Raw genomic sequence first — 25544 nt, 5'->3', positions numbered from 1 at the left:
CTCCTGGCTGCATGGGACACCGCCGTCCAGTTCCTCCTTCTTGAAACATTCCTCCCTTTGCTTCACAATGTGGGGCCTCTTCTGTCTTTTCTTTCTCAGGCTTCGTTTTGGAGGCAGGCCATCCTGTAAAAAGTTCATGTTCCCGGGATCCAGTGCTCTTCTCACTGGACATACTCTCCCCAGGTGACAGTCACCCCTGAAAACTTCTGCCTGCCATCTTTATACTGATGAATCCTACATCTGAACACACTTCCCCTCTTCCCTGACTTGATTAAATCTGCTCATCTTTCAGGCCCCTTAATTCACTGAGATTTCACTTGTGGGAAACATCCTATGACCTCCGGAACCTGCTGGGTCTCTCCTCCAGGCTGCCTTTGGGCCTACACTGTACTTCCCCAGCGCTGTACTTACACGGTATCACTCCTGCTTGCTGACCTGTGGTGCATCTTCTACTGAACTGTAAGTTCCTTCTCTATCGCGTTCAGCACAGTGCCTGACACAGCAAGCACTCAAATACCTATTTATTAAAGGAATGATTAATCAACGTACTGCACAGTTTGGTATCTACGACATAACAGGTGTTTGACGCTCAAGTTAATGCATTCATTGCCATTTCCAAGTAAGTTTCACCTATTTCAGTTTTGAAGTTATAGAAAGTAGTTTTCTTGAGACGAAAAACTTCGTTTAGTCTAGGGTTACCGCCCCAGCTAAAGAATCAAAAACCATTTAACAGGCAATCATACATCTCTTAAGTTTATGAACTAAGCTCTGTTTCGCAAAGTGCCAATGCTTATCCTGAACATTTCTTAATTATACTTTTCCTAAATCTCTACTGTGACTGTGGGGTGAGAATTTCCCCACAGCATTCTAGGCTTTTCTGCTTAAAGCCATCAGAGACCATATTTAAAGTCTGCACTCCCCTGGGATCCTCTGTGGTTACTAGAGCGGATGACCGGATTCTAGACCAAAGCTAGGGGGCAGGCACACATTCATTTGTCAACCAAATATGTAACAGGTAGTTACTACTGCAGGGCTCCGTCCTAGGTGGACACAGTGGCGAAAAGCATCAAGGTGGCTACCTCCCCTCAGAAGTGTTTTTTTTAGGAGGTGTGCAAGGTAATGCAGGTGGCGGTGGTTGTGGTTTAGTCACTAATTCATGTCCAACTCTTTTGTGACACCATGGACTGTAGCCTGCCAGACTCCTCTGCCCATGGAATTCTCCAGGCAACAAAGCTGGCGTGGGCTGCCATTTCCTTCTCCAGGGGATCTTTCCGAACCAGGGATCGAACACTTTTCTCCTGCATGGCAGGCAGAAGGTTCTTTACCACTGAGCCACCTGGGAAGCAGGTGGTGGAGGTCCTGGTAAAGAGCTCAGTCAGTTGATGCAAGAGTAACGGACTGCTGGTGGCTACTTTGAAAGGGGTTGTTGGGGAAGGTCACTTTGATGAGGCAACATGGGAGATAGGAAAGGCCACGGAGGCCTAGCGTGCTGCAGTCCATGGGGTCACCACGAGTCGGACATGACTGAGCAACTGAGCGACAGCATCTGAGCTGACACCGGTGAATGAGGGTGCCGGCATGTGACAAGCAGGGTCTGAGGCAGGACGCAAGGCCAGCTATGGCAGAAGGAGCAAGCGCAAAGGCCCAGAGGGAGCGCTGTGCAAAGCTAAGTGTAAAAGTACAGACTGGAGGTCAAATAATACAAAGGTACATTTACGAAAACAGTTTTTAAAAAACCAACCCTTCTTTTTAGCAGGGCTTCTCCACTGTGTCTATAAACTAGCATTCAGGAGGGAAAAAAAAGAGTATATTACTTGAATAACCTACGAATAAAACACACTGAAAATGAGCTACAGGAATTAAGCGCTACTAAGACCAGAGCAAAAGCTGTGTAGGGTATTACGCAGGCCTCCTGCCTCCTTCCTGGGCCCGTGGTAGAGATGACTAATCGGCCAGCACAGTCTGTACACAGCCGCCGTCCCTCGCAGCAGTGCCCTCCTAGCAGCCTCTGCTTATCATCTCTGTCCTAAAAGTGCAATAATCAAAATGGATAATTTTTTTTGGGGGGGGGGCCACATTTGCAGGATCTTAGTTCCCTGACCAGGGATTGATCCCATGTCTCCTTTAGTGGAGGCATGAAAAACCACTGGACCACCAAGAAAGTCCCAAAATGGATAAAATTTTTAAAAATAATTTTTGTTAGAAAACTCCTAAAGAATATATGCCTCATGGTCCTGCTTTAATAAGTATGACACATTTTCCTGGTTTCAAAAAGACTGCCCTAAAAGTATAATTCCATCATAACCATGTATTACTGGATAAGATAAAAGACATCGGATACTTGATTTCTAGACCACATCAGTCACACATGAAAAAATGACAGGATGATCTGCAAGTCCCTTTGGACCTATTTAAATAATTTAAATTAACTATCTTACACTGTTGTTGTTCAGTCACTAAGTCATGTCCAACTCTTTGCGACCCCATGGACTGCAGCACACCATGCTTTCCTGTCCTTCACTATCCCTGGAGTTTGCTCAAACTCATGTTCACTGAGTCGGTGATGCCATCCAACCAGCTCATCCTCTGCTGTCTCCGTCTCCTGCTCCCAATCTTTCCCAGTAACAGGGTCTTTTCCAATGAGTCAGTTCTTTGCATCAGGTGACCAAGGTATTGGAGCTTCAGCATCAGTCCTTCCAATGAGTATTCGGGACTGATTTCCTTTAGGATTGACTGGTTTGATCTCCTTGTTATCTAAGGGACTCTCAACAGTCTTCTCCAATTTTAAAGCATTGATTCTTTGGCACTCAGCCTTCTTTATGGTCCAATTCTCACAATGGTACATGATTTCCGGAAAAACCAGAGCTTTGACTATATGGAGATTTGTCAACAAAGTGATATCTCAGCTTTTAAATACACTGTCTAGGTTTGTCATATCTTACATTAATCTATTTAAATGATGCTAATAGATGCTACTATACTTAAAGATGGACTTCCTTAAGGTGACTCGGTGGTAAAGAATCCACAGGAGAGGTGGGTTCGATCTCTGGGTCGGGAAGATCCCCTGGAGAAGGGAATGTCTACCCACTCCAGTATTCTTGCCTGGGACATCTCATGGACAGAGGAAGCTGGTGGGCTACAGTCCATGGGGTCGCAGAGTCAGACACAACTGAGTGACTGAGCACGCACGCAAGCACTATACTTAAGTGAAAGGTATAGATCTTTACTCAAAATGATGTTTCTCCTTAAAGCCGTCTACATAAATACACACACAACGGGGCTACGGGAGGAGCAGGGATGGCTGTTTTAAACTGACACCTGGAGGAAGGCCAGTACTCTTAACTATGGTTTATTTTTATCGGTGGTTCCTCTTCAGGGCACTTTCTCTTCTAAATTCATATAGCTACTATAACTCATCACAGAAATACAGCTGCTGTTTATCATATCAGAAGTATAAAGTTAAAGACACAGTATACCAAAGAGAATTGTTAGGGAAATACAATATAATTTGAAGAGCTGACAATGTTTATTATACCAAAAAATAAAAAAATACCAAAAAACGGAAGAATGAATCATACTTAGTCAAATGAAGAGATTTAAACAGGCACCAAGAGACGGAAAAATTCAGAATGAGGGAGTCATCACATGCAAAGATGGAGAAGCCAGAAAAACTCCCTGGTGGGTCCTAACCAGATGCCTCCTACAACACAGGAAGTGGACCTCCAACCAGGTTTTTGCCAGCATCCTCTTTTCTCTTTCTAGTTGGTCCTTCCTGCAACTAAAAGCCCCTACAAAAAGAGGAAACCACACAGACGAGGAAAGGTGAAGTGGGACTAAGTGTTTCTAGGTGGGACGCACTTCACATGTATCCTTCCTTACTTTTCAAAACAACGCCCAACGGTGGGTGGTATTACTCAGTTCTGCAGGAGAAACAGCAGCTCGTATCAACTGCATGCATCAAGTAACCTGTTTTGAGGCAGAACGCCTGGCCAATGAGCTGGAGTTCTGACCAGCTCTTTGCCCTGCACCTTCCATGATGTCAGCTGCCCTGGAACGGGTGGGCTCTTCCTACCCCCATTTTTCCTCTCAGCCAGTCAACCCAGCTCACGGCTGCCAGAGGCCCTCTCAGAAAAACCAGCATCGTGTCACATATCAAAAAGTCCTAATGGCACCCTGTTCCCTGCGATCGAGCTCAGATCCATTTCCCTGGTGTTCACCATCCTCCAACATCTAACACCACCCTAAAAATCTAGCCCTGTTCCCCACTCCACAACACCAAGCCCTCTCCAATCACCTTTTTTCTCTCACGCAGAATCAGCACTGCGGAGTGCTCACGACATTCATGCCCTCCTCTCCCCTCTTCCCTGGGGGGTTAAAATCTGCCCCCATTTTGTTCAAGTTTTCATCCCTCCCTCTCGTGAGTCAGGTAAGGTAACCCCATGTCTGACTCCAGGTACTGATCTAGGCCTGATGAGCCAAGGCCCCAGTATTTCTTAATAGTGGTGCAGTTAACACTGGGCAAGGGGAGGACAATTCTTTATACTGTGATGATCCTGGAAGTCATAAAAAGCTTAACGTCCCTGTAAGGGATAAGAAGGCATCATTACAGACAGGGAACCAACAGCCCAGAGTGACTAATTTGCTTACGGTTAGTGAGCTAGAAAGTAGCAAAGCTGGAAGTGCAACCCAGGACTGTCCTCTCCAGGACACCCAGCAGGCCCCCAGCTCCCACTCAGGAAGTCATCCACTGAATATCCGCAACAGATCATTCCAAGAGGCTATGAAAACAAGCCGCCGCCCTCAAAGGCTAGTGGGAAAGACCAAAGGTTACGGCAGAATCAGAGAGGATGCTGAGCCTTTGTAATTTGGCCAGGATCTTTCATTTCCCCATTGAGTATGGTCTTGTATCCTGTTCACGAGGTTCTCGTGACAAGAGTACTGGAGTTGTTTGCCATCTCCCCCTCCAACGGACCACGTTTTGTCCGAACTCTTCCGTCCGTCTTGGGTGGCCCTGAGTGGCATGGCTCATAGCTTCACTGAGTTACGCAAGCCCCTTCGCCTCGACGAGGCTGTGAATCATGAAGGCACGAGGGCCTCGAGAACAAAAGCTGTATGTCTTTACTTCTTTTATCTCCTCTGTGGTAAACCTAACTACCTCAATTGCAAATTATTATAAGCACTGAACACTGGCTAAACTGAAATGCCAAGAAAGATCCTGTCCCATCAGCAGCAGCAGAATATATTTTTCCAAAGGATTAAGTCTTCCCTACTTCTCGAGCAGAAGGAAAGAGTAACACACAAACTGTAATTACTGAGTTCCCCATACTTGTAAGATCCTCTAAATTTAAAGAGTTACGATACCATTTTCTTAGTAAAACAGAAAATGGTACATTTACTTAAGTAAACTACACTTTTGTTATTCATTAGATAATTGTCTAAAATCCATTTTCTTTGAAAACGATACTGAAAAGCACTTCTGATAATCGTTTAAATCCTGATATGGCTCTAGGATACTGATTGACTAAAGGCAGCTGATCACGTTAAAGCAGTATCAAAAAAACACTGAACTTACTACTACCATCAATTTTCTTCAAAGTCTGGTGGGTCCATGAGATCCACAGTCTAACCTAAGCAATGCCAGGTAACCAGCCACAAATCTTAACTTATTAATAAGAGTGCCATGACTGGCTTATTAATACGAGTGCCACGCATCCTGTGTTCCATGGGGCCGATCTGTCGGGTTTACTGATGTGCTCTGTGTTCTGTATAAAACACAGGATGTGCATGCATGCTAAGTCCCTTCAGTCGTGTCTGACTCTGTGACCCCCATGGAGACCCCACCAGCTGCCTCTGTCCATGGGATTCTCTAGGCAAGAATACTGGAGTGGGTTGCCATGCCCTTCTCCAGGGGATCTTCCCCGTCCAGGGATCAAACCCACATCTCTCAGGTCCCCTGCATTCATAGGTGGGTTCTTTAGCACTAGCACCACGTGGGAAGCCCAAAACACAGGCATGCGGAATGAACTCCTGCCTGAGAGGCCACTCCCTAATATACAGGGGCCATCCTGACCCCACCAGCTGAAGCTGTACTTGTAGACCTGAGAGGCTGCTCCCTAATATACAGGGGCCACTCTGACCCCACCAGCTGAAGCTGTACTTGTAGATAAGCAATTGAATTATTACATAAGCTAATGAAACAAGAAAAAAGAGTATTTCTAAGAAAACCAAGTTGAAGGAGGAGGCTTGATTAAAAAAAAAAGTTGTTAGAAAGCTTTCTGTCAAAGCAAGCACATCAGAAACAACAGTTAAATGGGAAGTAACAATTTTTAAAAATCTAAAATTTTTGAATTCACAATACATGAAATTGCTTTGGAACTCTTTAAGTTCTTTAAAGGAAGATGGACCACTTATACAAGATGGATCACTTGGAACTATAATCAGAGGCACATACTCCCAAGAAAAGACCCTGGCTTTCTATCAAAGGACTGGTAAATAAATGGATATTTAAATATTTTAAGTTACAATAAGATGGTTAGTATTTCCTTTTCAATCTTCATTTTCATCCACTTTTCAATCAACTACAGGTACCATCTGGAGGCTGAAGGCCAGGCCTGCCTTTCTTACCCCTGAAAATGTGTGTGTAACCCCACTGTTCTCAGCTGTAATCCTGGGCAGCCTCCTGGGGCCTGCACCACCCACTGGACACACAAGCTGTAGGAGGGCCTGTCTGCTAAGGATTTTGTGACGTGTGGGGCTGACAAGAGGAAAGCAACATACCTACCCTAAAACCTTTGTGTTAGGGATAGTCATACTACCTATGGCAAAATCCATTTTAAATTAACTCTGGCAGATTCACACAAATGCCAATCAGTAATAGCTTTAAATATCATTACCTAAGAGAAGGCAACAGCACCCCACTCCAGTACTCTTGCCTGGAAAATCCCATGGACGGAGGAGCCTGGTAGGGTGCAGTCCATGAGGTCGCTAGGAGTCGGACACGACTGAGCGACTTCACTTTCACTTTTCACTTTCATGCATTGGAGAAGGAAATGGCAACCCACTCCACTGTTCTTGCCTGGAGAATCCCAGGGACGGGGAAGCCTGGTGGGCTGCCGTCTATGGGGTCGCACAGAGTCGGACACAGCAGCAGCAAGCGGCTAGCTAAACTAGACGTCACTGTCTTCACCTTAATGCTTACCAGCAGACAATTTATGAACGTGTTTACACCACACACCATCAGACTGGATATCTCAAGATGTTAAAGATTTATTCTGAATTTTTAAATAGGATACTAGGAATGGTTATATGTTTTTAAAATCTTATATGTTTTTAAAATACACTGAAATATTTATTATGAGACAGTATATCTGGAATTGCTTCACAATAATCAGGGAGGCAATTATTCTCCAATTAAAAAAATAAATAATCAAGGAAAGGGAAAATGGGAGAGGAAGGTTAAAGGAAACCACATTGGCCAGGAGCTGGTAACTGCTGCATCTGCCCGTGCATACATAGAGGGTTTACTGTACTACCCTTCTTTTGCCTATGTTTGGAATTTTCATAAATAAAAATTTAAAAATAAAGAATTATACCAAACTAGATAATATCTTAAAAACTCTCAGATGTGGAGTTTAACTTAAATTTTATTGTCATACATTGACATGAATCAGCCAGATGTGGAGTTTTTAAGCCCAAATAATATGAAATTTCATTAATATATTGCACATCAGAAAGAAAAAAAAAATCACAAAAAAACAAAAACACATAATGGAACCAGAGAAAGAATAAAGATTTATTGAATCTCAAACTCCTACGCCGGGCTGATGCTGCTTCGCCTAAGCCCCTGAGAACATTCTGACCCAATTCTCACTGTACCAGTTGCTTTCTTACACTCCTGTTCTCAAAACTGCTGAGGCTTCAGGAAGTTTACATAAGAAACTGCTTTAGCAAGCAGTGATTCCAATTAGAAAAGGAATGAAGTCGGCTGTAACTGGTTATAAATATTTCTACATCTGCTTGTAATCTGCCAGTCTGGAGCTATTTTACTTACTCTCTGGGTGAACACTGGTCAAGTCAACAGGATGGTGACAGCCAAACCCACTGTTTTATAGCCCAAAGGGGCAAATGGTCTGAGAAGGGGATGCTTTTACTTTCAGCATATCCAGGAGAAAAGACAGAATGGAAAATTCAGTATGTTAGAGATGCTTTAAATTTTATTTTAAAATTATTTTCAAGCGACTGGATTGGGATAGTCCACCTACATATATATAAAAGGATAATCCACGGATCCTCTTGTGCACTGATTGGCTTAAGTGGAGCACAGGATGCTCCTAGCACGACTTTAATTAGATAAAATCAATACAGTTTAGAGAGGGGATCAAGTTAAGACCTAAGTCCAATATAAAAGTGAACAAGGCATTAACTCCCTGCAGTATGCTTTGGGCTTAATAAAGGCATGCGGCACGCATGCTCAGTCACGTCCGACTCTTGGTGACTCCATGGACTGTAGCCCGCCAGCCTCCTCTGTCCATGGGATTTCCCAGGCAAGAATACTTGAGTGGGTTGCCATTTCCTCCTCCAGGGGATCTTCCCAACTCAGGGATCAAACCTGCGTCTCCTGCATTGGCAGGCAGACTCTTTACCACTGAACCGCATGGGAAGCCCTAATAAAGGTAAGCTCAACTGAAAGAGAGAGAAGGAAAGAAAAGAGAGAGAAATAGAGGGAAGGAGGGGGAGAGAGGAAAAGAGAAAAGTCAGCTAGCTGTTCCTAGTGTGCCAAAAGCCCTCCTGTGGTTTCACCTCGCAGACTGAATGCCAAAGCCCTCCTCATCACTCACACTCACTCAGCAACCTGAGGGTCCGGGCCACGTCCGCGGCCCAGCTGGCCAGGTGACCTCCCGGACCTCTGGGTACACTCTCCCCAAGGGTAATGCCTTTTCCTTTAGAGATGGAAATTTCAAGCCTTCCCTGGGATCTGGACTTGAGGGTCACCTTCCCAGACACTTCCTTGGCCACCCCACCCCACACTGTGTGCATAAACAGCACATGCTCTCACCTCTCAGCAAGTTCTCTTCTCCCAGTTGAATTTTTCTGATTTCTTTTTTTTTACTGCCATCTCCTCCATTAGCATGCAAGGCCCAGGAGAGCAGGGATTTTTTTTGTCTGAGTGCAGACACTTAAAATTATTCTAATGTTGTATTCCTAATGCTCCAACCGTTTCTGGCCCATGTCTGGTGCGCAACGATTTACTGAAGGTAATAAAATATCCCAGTGGTCTACCACATGAAGATCCAATGAGATGTACTATCTGTGAACTTAGTAAACGGATCTGCTAAACACATGCAGTGGTTTTATAACAGACTTCCCAGCAAGGCCAATGTGCTTTATAATCTCATTCACACTTGTTCTCTAAGCCGATAACATTCTGCCTTGTTTTTATCTTATTTTCATGTATGCAAGGTAACTGACTAGAAGAAATAATAAGGCACACCAAGGCAATGGCAAAAAGAATCACCAGCCCCTCCATCCATGGAATTCTCCAGGCAAGAATACTGGAGTGGGTTGCCATTTCCCTTCTCCAGGAGACCTTCCCGACCCAGGGATTGAACACAGGTCTCCTGCCTTGCAGGCAGACTCTTCACTGACTCAGCCACCAGGGAAGCCCAAGAATATGGGAAGATCCCTGCCTTCAAATTACACCTAACCCTGGGTAAGAGGAGAAGAATGTGAGCTACAGATTACATAGCTGAATCTTCCAGTAGGATGAGGACATAAATGGTTGTAAATTATTACAGAGAAATGAAGTTTTGTTTTTTTCCATTGTGCAATGGAACTCACACCTGAGTTCCTATTGTTACTTGTATGTTACAGATGAGGGAAATGAAACATTAAGGAACTTTCCAAAGTAATACACGTGGATTTGACTGGGATTTGAACCCAGCCTCCCAATCTCTCTGCAGTTCCACCACTACTACAGTGAAATACATAAATTTCACGATCACATAGAACTCATTTTTCATTCATTGCATCTCTAATAGGAGACATGACACAATGTCTCTTCTAAAGGTAAGATTCAAGGGAACTCAAATGGCAATAAGCTGTTAGCAATCACCTTTTTATGTAATAGCTAACTTCAATCATAGAGAAATGCCAACAACCTCAAGATCAATTCATTACATACATACATACATACATACGGGCTTCCCTGGTGGCTCAGATGGTAAAGAATCCGCTTACAATGCAGGAGATCTAGGTTCAATACCTGGGCTGGGAAGATCCCCTAGAGAAGGGAATGGCAACCCACTCCAGTATGCCTGCCTGAAGAGTCCTATGGACAGATTAGCCTGGAGGGCTACAGTTCATGGGGTCGCAAAGAGTCAGACATGACTGAGTGACTAACACCTTCTTCACTTTCCTGAAAACTCACCAGCTGGGAATCTCTAATCTAGAATAAACTCTAGGTGCTGCAAAGCAGGCACATGAATACTCCAAGTATTTTAACTGATCTGCTAGCGTCGAAATCAAAAGAAGCAGATCCGTTTTAACCGTTGGGAGATGCTGTGTCCAAGGCCATCAGGGATTTAGAAGGGGCTGAGTCACAGAAACAGATTATCTGCAGGGCACATGTTGTTCACTGGACCACAAAAGTAGCTTATTGTCTAGTCTCAGATAAAAACTGAGGTCACAACTAGGCATGTTGGAAATGCAGGCCTTCTTTGACAGGTACTCTCTGTCCTGCAAAAGCAGTCGCTCTAATAAGGAACTGTTTAAAGGACCTCAAACTAAATGTGTCCTCACTTATTTAACACTACGCCCTCATCTCAAGCAGAGAAATGATCTGTATTACGACTGACGTATGTCGGAGTAATCCACTAGTTTTTATTTTCTCATAAACTTTTTCAAACTGTGGCCTCTTTACTGCTATAAACTCAAGTTTTACATTTCCAATGACAGTAAATGCAGCAAAACAGAGGGAAGGTCTCACTTCCAACCCCGGATTCTTATGCCATCACCGGGCACTGCGTGCACTTCTACCACAACAATGAGAACTCTGAACTGAAGAGATTCAGAGTCTGCCTTCCCCACTAGATTATAAGTTCTCTGAGAGCAGAAAAATGGCTGCACTGTTCACTTACAGAATTTATAAATTCTGGAGAAAGACTGTTGAATGAAATAACATGCTTTTGATGTCTGGTAGCATACTTAATATATCCCAGAGATACCCCTTGATATTTATGTACAATAATATTCTAAAGTTAACCACAGAACATGAACATCAAATGTATTCCTTCCATAACTAATAGTGTATGCTGTTTATGGACCAGCAAGAGACTGGATGGTATAAATGCCGTTCCACATTATCTGGAAATACAAGGGTTTCACAGCACTCTTCTGCACTGTTCACACACACACACGGACTCCTGTTGATAGTGCATAGGCAAGCTGCATGAATGCAGGCTACTTTCTGAAGCAAACTTGCGTTCATGCGATGAGTCCTAGACCAACTTAATTATCAAACGTAGGTTTTTCTAGTTAGGGATGATATTCTTTGTTTTCTCTGACTTTAAAAACATCTGTCATTTTACTTCTTTGAGGCATTGACGTGGGCAAACAGGAAAGTTTAATGTGGTGAAATTTAAATTCATCAAAATTAAGTATAGGTGCACACTACACAAGTTTAAAAAAACTGGATTTACACAAATATAATCTCAATTACAAAATAATTAAAACACAGGATCCTTTTACATAGTAATCTCCCCTAGTGAATTAAAAATCATTATCACTATACAACCACTTCGGGAACATATGATACAAAGCAAATAAATCTGGACTGATTTCTGTGAACTATAATGATATTCAAAACTGTATGACATGTTTTCTGGCTAACCAAAAAGCAACAAGAAAAGTAACAACCAGTCACAGTCACTTCACCACCATAATAATCAGAGACTCTAACAGATGAAGCCATTTTGCACATAACACAAATAACCAATGAGTACAACGCTGAAAAAAGTTACTGAAAACCACAAATTGATAAGAAGCATAACAGTTTTTGAGAATACCAATTTTAAAATTTTCAACCTCGCTTGAACTCATCAGATTAGAATACTTTAAGCAAGAAACAAATACTGCACACAGCACACTAGAGCCCACCTACTTTACTGTCCACAGTTCTAGAGATAAACCCAGGACAGAACCTGGGTTCTTACTTGCTTTTTCCATCTTCTGCAACATTGCTTCTCTAAGTGTGGTCCCTAGACCAGCAGCACCTTGCAACTGGTGGAAATGCAGGTTCTGGTCCCACCTCCTGAATCAGGAACTCAGAAATCAAACAGCAATTTGCGATTTAAGGAGCTCTCCAGGTAGGGGACATTTGTTGAACCATGTGGCTCAGATGGTAAAGAAACCACCTGTGATGCAGGAGACCCAGGTTTGACCCCTGGGGCGGGAAGATCCCCTGGAGAAGGAAAGGACAACCCACTCCAGTATTCTGCCTGGGAAATCCCTCGGGCTACAGTCCATGGGGTCACAAAGAGTCGACCCGGCTGAGTGCCTAACACTTTTACTTTCACATTACAGGTGGGGGGCTGCGATGCAGCTCAGGTGCCACAGCTCTGCCATCAATGCCTCAACATGATTGCCACTCATAGAATATGTACGCGCTTTAGTGAGAGTCCAGTTTCTTTCTTAGATGGAAGTTTATTACCACGGCCATCATCTTCTTTACAGGACAGGTTCCTACCGAGTCAGAGAAGAAGGAGTTTTGGGGAAAATAATTAACACTCACATTTTAGAGAACAATCATCTATCACTTTTGTAATATAAACTATAAGAAGAGTGAGGGATGTTTTTACTTATCAAAAAGGGGAATGGGTTTTTAAATACTATAGATACCGTAGTGAAGACTAGAACCATCTTTAATATCAGAATTTTCAAAAACAATCCCCATAAGTTTTTGCTATCGTCATGGCTTTAAATGATTAAAATGGATCAATCTTATGTAACTACAGATTTCGTAAAGTCTATTGGTTTCCTAGGTTTTCTGGTTTCAAGAAACTGAATATACTTTACTTAATAGTTGGAGGAGGAAATGGCAACCCACTCCAGTATTCTTGCCTGGAAAATCCCACGGACAGAGGAGCCTGGCGGGCTACAGCCCATGGGGTCGCAAAGAATCAGACACGACTTAGTGACTGCACACAAATGGCAATCATGAGACAAAGGAAGCCTGACATATCAACAAAAAGACTAAAATTTTAAATTCAACTCTTCACTCTCAAATCTTACGAAGGTGGGGAGTGAAGAAACTGCTGCTGACTCACAAAGGCGTCCTTTGAGCTCCCGAGGGAAAGAGTTCAGAGAGGCAGGTAAAGCAAGAAGAGCAATTTTCCAAAAGCTTCAGGTTCAGTGCTGGTTAGTCAGTAAGTTTTCAGCCATTTTTAAAAGCATAAGAAACATACTTTTTCTCCTTTGGAAGAAGAAAATATGGTGCTTAAGGAAGAAAAATACATTTTAAGTTTCTATTTGTAATACTGAATGTATTAGCATTTTCCTACTGAAGCGCCCCTTACTATGTATAAGCATTAACTGGAAAACTTGTTTTTTATCTTAGCATAATTGAAAACAAATTAACAGAAGGTGGATAAATTTGGGAGTCAGCTTCAGAGGTTCTGGTGAATGACAATAAGTTCTTAAGTTTAAAAAAATTAACTTGTTTTCTTCCTCATTACAAAAACGATAAATATTCATTACTCCAATCGTGAGAATACAAACAAGATGAAAAAGAAGTTAAGGGTGAGTTGCATGTATGCGTGCTCAGTTGTGGCGGACTCTTTGCAATCCCGTGGACTGTAGCCCGCCAGCTTCCTCTGTCCACGGAATTTTCCAGGCAAGAATACTGGAGCTGGTTGCCATTTCCGACTCCAGGGGCTCTTCCCAAGGCCTGAACTTGTGTCTCTTATGTCTCCTGCGCTGACAGGTGGGTCCTTCACCACCAGCACCACCTGGGAAGCAGCCCTGCTGGCTTGAGAAGCTCCAGCAGGAGCCCATGTGCAGACAACATCGCTTCCAGGCGAGTCCAGGCCTTCCAGACTGACGCCCAGGGTGGAGCACAGGACTCGGCAGGGAGCTCACCCTACGCTCAGAGGAAGCCGTCAGTGAATGTCCACGGTTTCCAGGATAAAGTGCATTTTTTGCTTCATTCAGATCAGATCAGATCAGATCAGATTAGTCGCTCAGTTGTGCCCGACTCTTTGCGACCCCATGAATCCCAGCACGCGATTAACTAATTAACTAATGTTAATTAGTTAATTAACTTCATTAACTAATGTCTAAAGTTCTGTGTCCCCTTGATTTAAATGTCCCCCCTCACACAAACAGGTGACTTTTGAATCCTGCCTCTGCAGGTAACACTACTGACTATATGACTCAGTTTTCAGATACTAAAAATAGCTTAGAAAAAGAGTCATACTGAATAACATCCTCAAGCACTGTATTTACAACACCTAAAAATGATCAATATGGGCTAAATCGATCATATGTTTTTGATAATCAGAAGGGGAGGAAAAAAAAAGAAAATACCACTTGGGAAGTGCAATGCCCAGTCTGTTATTTTGATGGTTTAAGGTTTGGTTTCAAGTAAAATGCTTAACAACTCTGCTTTTCCACCATTCTCCCTCCAAAGAACAGATTAACACTTCGTGTGCAGATATTCCATTCCTTCACTTTACAGCCTGTTATAAAGATGTTCTGACTTGGATTTTGTTCTGGCACGCAGGGCAGGCTGATTCCCTGAACTGCCACCAGAGTGAAGCGCTGAAGTGCTGAATAAAATATTAAAAGCAAAAGACACACACACAAATAAATACCTTTTAAAACACAATGCTGAGTCAGCACAAAAGGAAAGGCTCTAGAAAGGTCAGAGGAAATGAGAGCAGAAGCCCTGGGAGGAAAACATGTTGAGACAGGGTTCCACCCCTGGAGGTCCCCCAAGCCCTGGGGAGCCAGAGTTTGGGTTTGGCACTAGTGGTAAAGAATCCGCCTGCCAGTGCAGGAGGCACAAGAGACAAGGGTTCAATTCCTGGGTCGGGAAGATTCTGTGGAGGAGGGCATGGCAACCCACTCCCAGATTCTTGCCTGGAGAATCCCATGGACAGAGGAGCCTGGCGGGCTGCAATCCATGGAATCGCAGAGAGTCGGACACAACTTAGCCACTGAACAACAAAGAAAGAATAGTAAACTGAAGGTAGGAGTCAAAGAAATTATCTAGATGAGGCACTAAGAAAACACAACAGGTTTAAAGTTAGGAAGTTAGACATCTGTTGGACCTTTTCATGCTAATTAGGGTTCCAGAAAGAGAGAACAGAAAAGAGGCAATATTCCTGAAATATAGTCACTGTGCATTTTCTACAGCTGCACTCCCCACTGTGCTAGCTAGTAGCCACGTGTGACTATTTAAATGAAAATTTAAAATACAGTTCCTCGGTCACACTAACCACACTTCAAGTTCTCCTTAGCTTTGTGTGGCAGGAGGCTACCACACGGGACTGCACCAATGTAGAACATTTCCATCATCACAGAAAGTTCTACGGAGCTGCACTGTGGCAGAACTACCAAAACACACATCTTCAGATTCAAGCTACCCAATAAATCCCAAGCTATCAAAATAAAAGCCACATGTGAACCTGCTAAGGTGGTATCACCAAATACTGAAGATACAGAGGGAAGAGTCAGACCATCTATTCAGGAACAATATTAAATGCTGACTTCTGAGCAATATCTTTGAAATCCAGTAAGAAACAGGAAATAACAGAACTCTGTACCTAGAACACTATTTTTCAAGCACAAGGCAAAACACATTTTCACACATAAGAGGTTTTACCGACAACAAACTCTTCCTAATGGAAACTCCAAAGAATTCACTTTGGGAAAAAGGAAAATTATCCCAGAAACAACTGAAATGTAAAAAGGAATAGTAAGCAAAGATATGGTAAAAGTTGATTAAATCTAAGTAAACTTAACTGTATTAAAAAAAACAAAACTAATGTCTAATTTGTGGTACAAAAGACAACTAAAACACTAGGCAGCAACGAAGCGTGCTGGGAGAGATGACAGCAGCCAGGCATCTTAAGGTCTCTGTAATTCTTGAGGGTGATGAAAGTGAGTACTATTTTAAGGCAGAAATAGTAACATAAATGTTTATCACATACACATATGAAAAAAGTGACATACTAGCATACCTCCTTTTATTTGCTTTGCATTATTGCACTTTTCAGATATTTGTTTTTTTACCAATTAGTCTGGAACCAACCCACAATAGGTATGACCCAAATCAAATCCCCTACGATTATACAGTGGAAGTGAGAAACAGATTCAAAGGATTAGTTCTGATAGACAGAGTGCCTAAAGAACTATGGACGGAGGTTTGTGACATTGTACAGGAGGCAGGAATCAAGACCATCCCCAAGAAAAAGAAATGCAAAAAGGCAAAATGGCTGTCTGAGGAGGCCTTACATATAGCTGTGAAAAGAAGAGAACCGAAAGGAAAAGGAGAAAAAGAAAGATATACCCATTTGAAGGCAGGGTTCCAAAGAATAGCAAGGAGAGATAAGAAAGCCTTCCTCAGTGATCAGTGCAAAGAAATAGAGGAAAACAACCGAATGGGAAAGACTAGAGATCTCTTCAACAAAATTAGACAAGGGAACTTTTCATGCAAAGATGGGCACAATAAAAGACAAAAATGGTATGGACCTAACAGAAGCAGAAGATACTAAGAAGAGATGGCAAGAATACACAGAAGAACTGTACAAAAAAGATCTTCACGACCAAGATAATCACGATGGTGTGATCACCAACCTAGAGCCAGACATCCTGGAATGTGACGTCAAGTGAGCCTTAGGAAGCATCACTATGAACAAAGCTAGTGGAGGTGATGGAATTCCAGTTGAGCTATTTCAAATCCTAAAAGATGATGCTGTGAAAGTGCTGCACTCAATATGCCAGCAAATTGGGAAAACTTAGCAGTGGCCACGGGAATGGAAAAGGTCAGTTTTCATTCCAATACCAAAGAGCAATGCCAAAGAATGCTCAAACTACCACACAATTGCACTCATAGCAGGAGAAGGCACCCCACTCCAGTACTCCTGCCTGGAAAATCCCATGGACAGAGGAGCCTGGAAGGCTGCAGTCCATGGGGTCGCTGAGGGTCGGACACAACTGAGCGACTTCACTTTCACTTTTCACTTTCACGCACTGGAGAAGGAAATGGCAACCCACTCCAGTGTTCTTGCCTGGAGAATCCCAGGGATGGGGGAGCCTGGTGGGCTGCCGTCTATGGGGTCAAACAGAGTTGGACACGACTGAAGCGACTTAGCAGCAGCAGCAGCATGCTAGCAAAGTAATGCTCAAAATTCTCCAAGCCAGGCTTCAGCCATACGTGAACTGTGAACTTCAGATGTTCAAGCTGGTTTTAGAAAAGGCAGAGGAGCCAGAGATAAAATTGCCAACATCTGCTGGATCATCGAAAAAGCAAGACAGTTCCAGAAAAACATCTACTTCTGCTTTATTGACTATGCCAAAGCCTTTGACTGTGTGGATCACAACAAACTGTGGAAAATTCTTCAAGAGATGGGAATACCAGACCACCTGACTTGCATTCTGAGAAATCTGTATGCAGGTCAGGAAGCAACAGTTAGAACTGGACATGGAACAACAGACTGGTTCCAAATAGGAAAAGGAGTACGTCAAGGCTGTATACTGTCACCCTACTTATTTAACTTATATGCAGAGTATATCATGAGAAACGCTGGGCTGGAGGAAGCACAAGCTGGAATCAAGATTGCGGGGAGAAATATCGATAACCTCAGATATGCAGATGACACCACCCTTATAGCAGAAAGTAAAGAACAACTAAAGAGCCTCTTGATGAAAGTGAATGAGGGGAGTGAAAAAGTTGGCTTAAAGCTCAACATTCAGAAAACAAAGATCATGGCATCCAATCCCATCACTTCATGGCAAATAGATGGGAGAAACAGTGGAAACAGTGTCAGACTTTATTTTTTTGGGTTCCAAAATCACTGCAGATAGTGACTGCAGCCATGAAATTAAAAGACACTTAGTCCTTGGAAGGAAAGTTATGACCAACCTAGACAGCATATTGAAAAGCAGAGACATTACTTTGCCAACAAAGATCTGTCTAGTCAGGCTATGGTTTTTCCAGTAGTCATGTATGGATGTGAGAATTGGACTATAAAGAAAGCTGAGCACCAAAGAATTGATGCTTTTGAACTGTGGTGTTGGAGAAGACACTTGAGAGTCTCTTGGACTGCAAGATTCAACCAGTCAATTCTAAAGGAAATTAGTCCTGAATATTCTTTGGTAGGACTGATGCTGAAGCTGAAACTCCAATACTCTGGCCACCTGATGGAAGAACTTACTCATTGGAAAAGACCCCGATGCTGGGAAAGATTGAAGGCAGCAGGAGAAGGGGATGACAGAGGATGAGATGGTTGGATGGCATCACTGAGTCAATGCACATGAGTTTGAGAAAACTCCACGAGTTGGTGATGGACAGGGAAGCCTGGCATTCCGCAGTCCATGGGGTCACAGAGAGTCGGACATGACTGAGGGGCTGGACTGAACTGAACCCACAGCATCTCCAAGGTATGGGAGCAAACCTTCTGAAGGTAAGGAACAAACCTTCTAAAAAGTTGAGGGGCTGTGGGGAGTCCTCAGTCAATCTGTATATGGTAGCCAGAAATCCAAACATAGAATAAACACAAATAAGGCAAACAAAACCCTCTAGCCACAAAGATTGCCAAACGAGATGAAAAGGGAAGATTCAGCTGTGGGCTTTTATATGTCAGGAAAATATTTATCAAAAGAAAGCCAGTGAAATCATTAACTTCAGACAAAACTACCTTTAAGAAAAAATGCATTATAAAAAGGGTCACTTCATAATAACAAAAGGTTCAATTCATCTGGAAGATAATATTAATCCTAACCTTAAATTTTAAATCCACCATTTTAACATCTCTGTCAAGTAGACAAAAGACATTAGATACAACAGATTAAGTAGAATTAGTGAGGATACAGATGAGAACAGCATAGTTACTAAGTCTGTATGGACACATATAGAAAATACATTTATATACATTGATTAGGGAATATATATATTCTTTTTACGCACAGGTATAACATTTACAAAACCCGACTATACCCTAGGTATAAAGTTAGCATCAGCAAATTTTCAGGTGTGGTTATTAGTATCAATCAGATTCCCTGATCATGATGAAATTAAGTTTGAAATCATTAACAAAATGATAATAGAAAAACCTTATACTTTTGGAAACTAGACATTTCTAACAATTCACAGGTTAAAGATACCTCTTTTTAAAATCTCAAAAGTTGTGAAGTTTGTTTCAATTACCTTAAAATATAGGAATAAACTTCTCATGTAATAATTGGTAAACACTGATTTCTTTACTTAAAAGACATGGCCAGTATGTAAGCTGTAGATAAGTAGTTTCCATTGTGCATGCATACGTTAAACATTTTTTTTTACTAAAATGCACAATTAAAAGGATAAAAGCTTATAGGTGGAGATAAATCATTTTAATAGCCACTTATCTCACTGGAAAATCTTTTCGCTCCTTCAAATTGGAGAGGGAGGAATGGAGACAAGAAAATTCAACATTCAAACAGTTTACTAAGAGCCTGGTCTGTGCCTGATACAAGATACACAGAGGAGCACACACACAGGCCAGCCTCCAGGGGCTGACAGCACCCTAAAGGAACAGTGGGCAGAGAAACACACGGAAAATGCCCATCTGGATGAAGGAGGTGACTCTGGGAATGGGTCGGGGAGATCAGAAAGCTTTCTGTAGTAATGCCTTGAGCTGAGATATAATGTGTAAAAGAAGGCACATAAGTGAAAAGGCCAGAGAATAGCATTCCAGAAAAGAGGAACAGCGTGTGCAAAGGTACAAAGTTTTGGTGGGCAATCAAACTAAAACTGTAATTAAAATTTCAGATGGATGGTCAATATAAAAGCAGGGTACAGCAGAAGTTTTGCAAAATTTTTATGCTTTCTCATCTGTTTCTTCTTTAATAAATTGGTTGATGTTCCTACTGTCACAGAATTTTTCTGTGACTATACAAATACTGTCTAGATACTCTATTTATGAAGACACTTTAAAATATAGTGAAAGTGAAGTTGCTCAGTTGTGTCCGATGCTTTGTGACCCCATGGACTGTAGCCTACCAGGCTCCTCATCCCATGGAATTTTCCAGGCCAGAATACTGGAGTGGGTTGCCACTTCTCCAGGGGATCTTCCCAACCCAGGGATCAAACCCGGGTCTCCCGCACTGCAGGCAGACGCTTTACCACCTGAACCACCAGGGAAGCATATAGTACTGTCATGCAAAACTGAATGGTTACCATTTTCCATACTGTCAAAAACAAACAAACAAAAAAAAACTATCAAAAACAACTAAATCTTTAAGACTCTTTAGAAAGCTATTTCTACTCTCTTCTTCAATAAATTTCTACACTAAACAGGTTTTTGCTCGGGAGAGACTACAAAGTATGCTTTCTAACTCTTCTCACTAATATATATCACGTAAAAGTCTTGAGCAATACTGGTAATTTCAATATTACACCCTCACTCCATTCAACCAAACAAGCATTGTAAGAAATACACAACTTCAGATACTGGAGATGGAAAGAAAAATTAAAAAAACAAAACCAGAAACAGGGATTCTTCAAATTTGGTTCTAATGATTACTCCTAAAAGTGTAACTCAGCAGTAGCTCCACCTGCCAATGCAGGAGAGGCAAGTTTGATCCCTGGGTCAGGAAGGCTCCCTGGAGAAGGAAATGGCAACTCACTCCAGTATTCTTGCCTGGAGAATCCCATGGACAGAGAGGAGTCTGGCAGGCTACAGTCTACCGGGTCGCAAAGAGTCGGACACAACTTAGAGACTAAACATGTAACAACATAAAAGGTGTCTACATAAGCACAAAAGGATTCAGATTAGTTTCAAAGGTTAACTGTGACATGGAAATTACAGCTAAATTACACAGCTATGGACTAACTTCCATTAACTATTTCAGGTCTCTTTTGCTATATCCCAGCAGAAGAAAAAGAGAGAAAAAGAATTTCTTTCCCTTAACTAATTTATTCCTCAGTCTACCATATGACTATGTAAAAATAGAACCTGGAGTTCCTAGAAGTCCAGGCTACACACTCATATTAGCCTTTTGTTGTATTTATTAAATGCGACAAGACGGGGACTCAAAGTGAATTCAGCATTCTGAGTAATGACTAGAAACAAGAAGAAGACACTGATGTATAGAACAGTCTTATGGACTCTGTGGGAGAGGGAGAGGGTGGGAAGATTTGGGAGAATGGCAATGAAACATGTAAAATATCATGTAGGAAACGAGTTGCCAGTCCAGGTTCGATGCACGATGCTGGATGCTTGGGGCTGGTGCACTGGGACGGCCCAGAGGGATGGTATGGGGAGGGAGGAGGGAGGAGGGTTCGGGATGGGGAACACATGTATACCTGTGGCAGATTCATTTTGATATTTGGCAAAACTAATACAATTATGTAAAGTTTAAAAATAAAATAAAATTAGAAAAAAAAAAAAAAAGAAACAACAGATCATTTCTTTCAAGTGTGCAGTTACTGATTAATTTTCTTTGGCAGTGAAGAACTAGCCAACTCAAGTCTTTCTTCTAAAAGATAATTTCTTACTATTGTGAATATACCAGTGTAGTTTTCTAAAAAGCATGATGGTTCAAAGATAACTGTTATCTTCACGAAAACATGTAAGAGCATTACATCAGAAAATTATATCTGAAGACAACTGAAGGCATTTTCTGACACTACCTAAAATATCCACATATTGTGTTTATTTCTCATCACTTAATGCTTGTGGCAGGAGCCTGAATGCCATTTGATCCAATTTTAAAAAGTCAGACAGTATTACTTACTAAAAATATATATTCTTATTCGCTCTTACTAAAAAGTTAACCTAACCAATTAAAATTAAAGAGAGGAAAGGAAAACCCTCAAACTACTCAGATGCTGGTAATGGTATGGATGGAAGGGAGCAGGAAACAAAACAAGGACAAATTTACTTTCTGGGAACAATTTAAAAAATGAAATTGCGGTTTGATGTAAGAATCACCAGGAAGTGGGAAAACCGAGGAAGACTCCTACAGAAGTGCTTCTCCTTTGTTTTTGAAACCAGAAGTGGTTTGTCCAGTGTAAACACGGAAAGGAGTACCATGTGGAGTAGTGATTAGAAAGGTGAAAGAAACCGACTCAGAACGACTGTTACCTGCTTTCAGTGGAGAAGACGATAAAGTAGGAAGTGTTTATCCAGGCTTTAAGGCTTGTGCTTAGTGAGCACAAACACAATTCAAGTTTAGTACCAAAACTATTCTAATTTTATGGAAAAACACCCACTCCAGTATTCTTGCCTGGAAAATTCCATGGACAGGGGAGTCTGATGGGCTACAGTCCTGGGGTTACAAAGAGTAGGACAGACCTGAGCATACAGGAGCATGCAAGTTCAGGTTTAAGTATCAAATAAAATTTTCATTATATATACCAGCACTAGCTGCTAAGCTGAGTTCCACTGAATGGACAGTCTAACATGGGCCAGTAGATCAGGGTGCAAAATATCAAAACACTAACCATCAAAGGAACAGATATCTACCATAAACAGCTTTTAAGGTTGTAAGATGAGCGCAAAATAAAACGTGTAATTGGTAATTTAAATGTTTGGCAACAAACCTCAAAATCAAATTTCCTTAGAAATATTTGATCTAAAGTTTTGTTTCTAAAAAGTTCAACATGAAATGATACATGTTACGAAGGTAGCAAAGTTCTATCACGTCTAAGAAAACCAAGATAGAGTCTCGAGTGAATTTAAAGTCCCTCAGTCCTGTCCGACTCTTTGCAACTCCATGGACTATACAGTCCATGGAATTTTCCAGGCCAGAATACTGGAGTGGGTAACCTTTCCCTTCTCCAGGGATCTTCCCAACCCAGGGATCGAACCCAGTTCTTTCGCATTGCAGGCGGATTCTTAACCAGCTGAGCCACCAGGGAAGATAGAGCTTAGCCAATAATAACAAGAAAGTAATTATTTCAGTACCACTTCCCTGGTGGCTCAGACGGTGAAGCGTCTGCCTACAATGTGGGAGACCCGGCTTCAATCCCTGGGTTGAGAAGATCTCCTGGAGAAGAAAATGGCAACCCATTCCAGTATTCTTGCCTGGAAAAATCCCATGGACGGTGGAACCTGGTAGGCTACAGTCCATGGGGTCGCAAAGAGTCGGACACGATTGAGCAACTTCACAATTATTTCAGTAACAGCAGGCAACAGGGTCCCTGGATAAGAATCTCCATCAAAAAAAAAAAAAAAAGCAAAAAACACACTGCACCTAGACAGAAACAGAACACAAAATTTCAGACTGAAATATCAGTATGATCTTCGAAAGGGGTTTTAAATTTATCCGTTTTCTAAGTTTTCTCTCTACCAAAACCAAAAACCCAACAGCAACAAATCTAAGGCTTTCACCAACCCAAGAAGTCAGGTTTCAAAAATAAACACGGTAGAGGGTTCTGATGTTAATAAAAGGGACATTACTAAAACTATTTCCAAAATCAAACAAAAAGTCAACTCAAACCCCACCCCTGGCTCCCGGAGGGGAGCGTGGCTTTCCCTAGTCAGTGGCTGTCGAGAACTAAACGCCCCAGCCCCAGGGAGCTAGGGGAGGAAGGTGGCGCCTGCAGACTCAGGTAGCGAAGGGTGAACGCTAATTTCGCCGACAATACTGTGAAATAAGCAAACCACCGCTCCTGGCCAATTAACTAAGCGCGAGTCAAAGTTCCACCACGTAATTCGGGCCTGGACCTTTTCTGTTTTTTTATAAAGTAAACAACGTAATTGAAAGCAGAGTCATTTCCCTCTTGGTATTTTATTCATGCTGGAAATAACATTCAAATCGAAAAGGTAGCAAAACAAAAGAGAAACACACACACACACACACACACAAGAAAACTGAGGGAAGTGGAAGCGCGCGGGACGTTTCACTGGCGTTTTTTCCCCCTCCTCAGGAGCCTTGACTCTCGGCCTGCATTTTAAATTCCCAGTCCGGCCGGGCGCGAGTCGGACCCCGAAAGCGGCCCGCGGCGCCGGGGGTCCCACCCTCTGCGGAGGGAGGAGAGAACGCGGCTCCCGCGGTGGCGGCGGTGGCCGGACGCGCGGAGCGGCGGAGAGTGGACTCCACTCGGGACCGAGTCGGGGGCTCCCGGCGGGCGGGCGGGCGGCTCCTCAGGGCGGGCGCCGGGGAGCTGCGGGAACTTTCCCTCCCTCCCGCCCGGCCGCGGCCCACACGCTCAGGCGCAAACTTTGCAGACGGCGCCGCGAGCGGCCGGGGTCCCGCCCCGCGCCCCCCAGCCGAGCCCCCGCGCGCCCCGGCCCCGGCCCCTCGTCCGCCCTGCGTGCCCCGAGCCCGACCCGGGCTGGGTGGGGCCTGGCGCGACCCCTCGGCCTCCCCCGCGGCGCCGCCGCCCGCGCCCCCGCCCCCGGCCGCGACCCTCTCCCGCGCCGCCGCAGGGCCGAGCGGCCGGCCCGGGGCCTGGGCCGCGCTCCCCTCACCTTGGTGGCCATGGCGGGCGGATCTCCCCCCCGCCCTCGGCCCGGGACGGTCGGCTTCTCTCCCGCGCCGCGGCTATCGGCCCCAGGCGGCCGGACGAAAGCGAGGGCGGCGGCGGCGGCGGCGGCGGCTACGGCTGGGCCCCGGCGCGGCGGCGGCTCCGCCCCGGCCCCGAGTCTCGGCTCTGGGCGACTCCAGCCGCCGCCCCGCTCCTCCAGTTCCTGAAACTCCCCGGCTGCGCGGCCCCCGCCCCCGCCGGCCGAGCCTCCCATCTACCGCGGCGTGCGCGGCGCGGCCGGCGGAAGCGCGCCCGGTGCCCTCGGCCGGCCCGGCCTCCTCTCCCACTTTCCGCCCCCGCCCGGAGCCTCCGCCTCGGGCCGCGCCGCCGGCGCCCTTTGTCGCAGGGCTCGGGGCCGCGTCCCCCGAGCGGCGGCCGGGGTCGGGCCGGATCACGGTCCCCCAGCCGACCGCGACCCGCCTGGCCACCCGCCGTGGGGACGGTGGACGGGAGAGAGGGACACGCTTATGAGGGGGCGCCTGCCGGGGAGCCCAGTCCCGAGCGGCCCTTCAGCCGGTCACCGCGACTGAAGTGTTTCGCTGTGGAGATACAACGGGGCGCCCCCCGCCCCGACGGGCTCGAGTCGCGGACGGGATCTTTGTCCCGCGTCGGCATGGCTGTGGGGCCGGTCGTGCTCGGGGCTGAGTGAAATGAGTGTGGAGAACGCAGCCGGCACGGAGCGGAGCAATGGCTTCCAGGTCCGCTGGCCCTTCACGGAAGACCCGCCGCCCGCCTGGAGTTGCCCGCGGGCTGTGGTCCCGGGCCGGGAGCTTCAGGGCCCGGACGCTTGGGGCTTTCGTTCTGAGGCGTC

The 25544-nt window shown here is 44.2% G+C and overlaps 1 protein-coding gene across 2 annotated transcripts in view; it reads right to left on the bottom strand.

The window, feature by feature from the left end:
* Positions 1–25000, bottom strand: part of SNX9 (sorting nexin 9) — an 89731-nt gene extending 64731 nt beyond the window's left edge. For both annotated transcript variants that reach the window (XM_086318542.1, XM_086318541.1), the window contains exon 1: positions 24678–25000. In XM_086318542.1, coding sequence (XP_086174668.1) covers positions 24678–24947 — 270 coding nt within the window. In that variant the 5' untranslated portion in view covers positions 24948–25000. The remainder of the gene's footprint in view (positions 1–24677) is intronic.
* Between the last annotated feature and the right edge of the window lie 544 nt (positions 25001–25544).

This window comes from Bos grunniens, chromosome 9 (assembly GCF_055505025.1).
Source record: "Bos grunniens cultivar Pamir isolate PY7600 chromosome 9, Bosgru_T2T1.0, whole genome shotgun sequence".
Taxonomy (NCBI): domain Eukaryota; kingdom Metazoa; phylum Chordata; class Mammalia; order Artiodactyla; family Bovidae; genus Bos; species Bos grunniens.
This window is presented reverse-complemented; position numbering and strand designations above follow the sequence as displayed.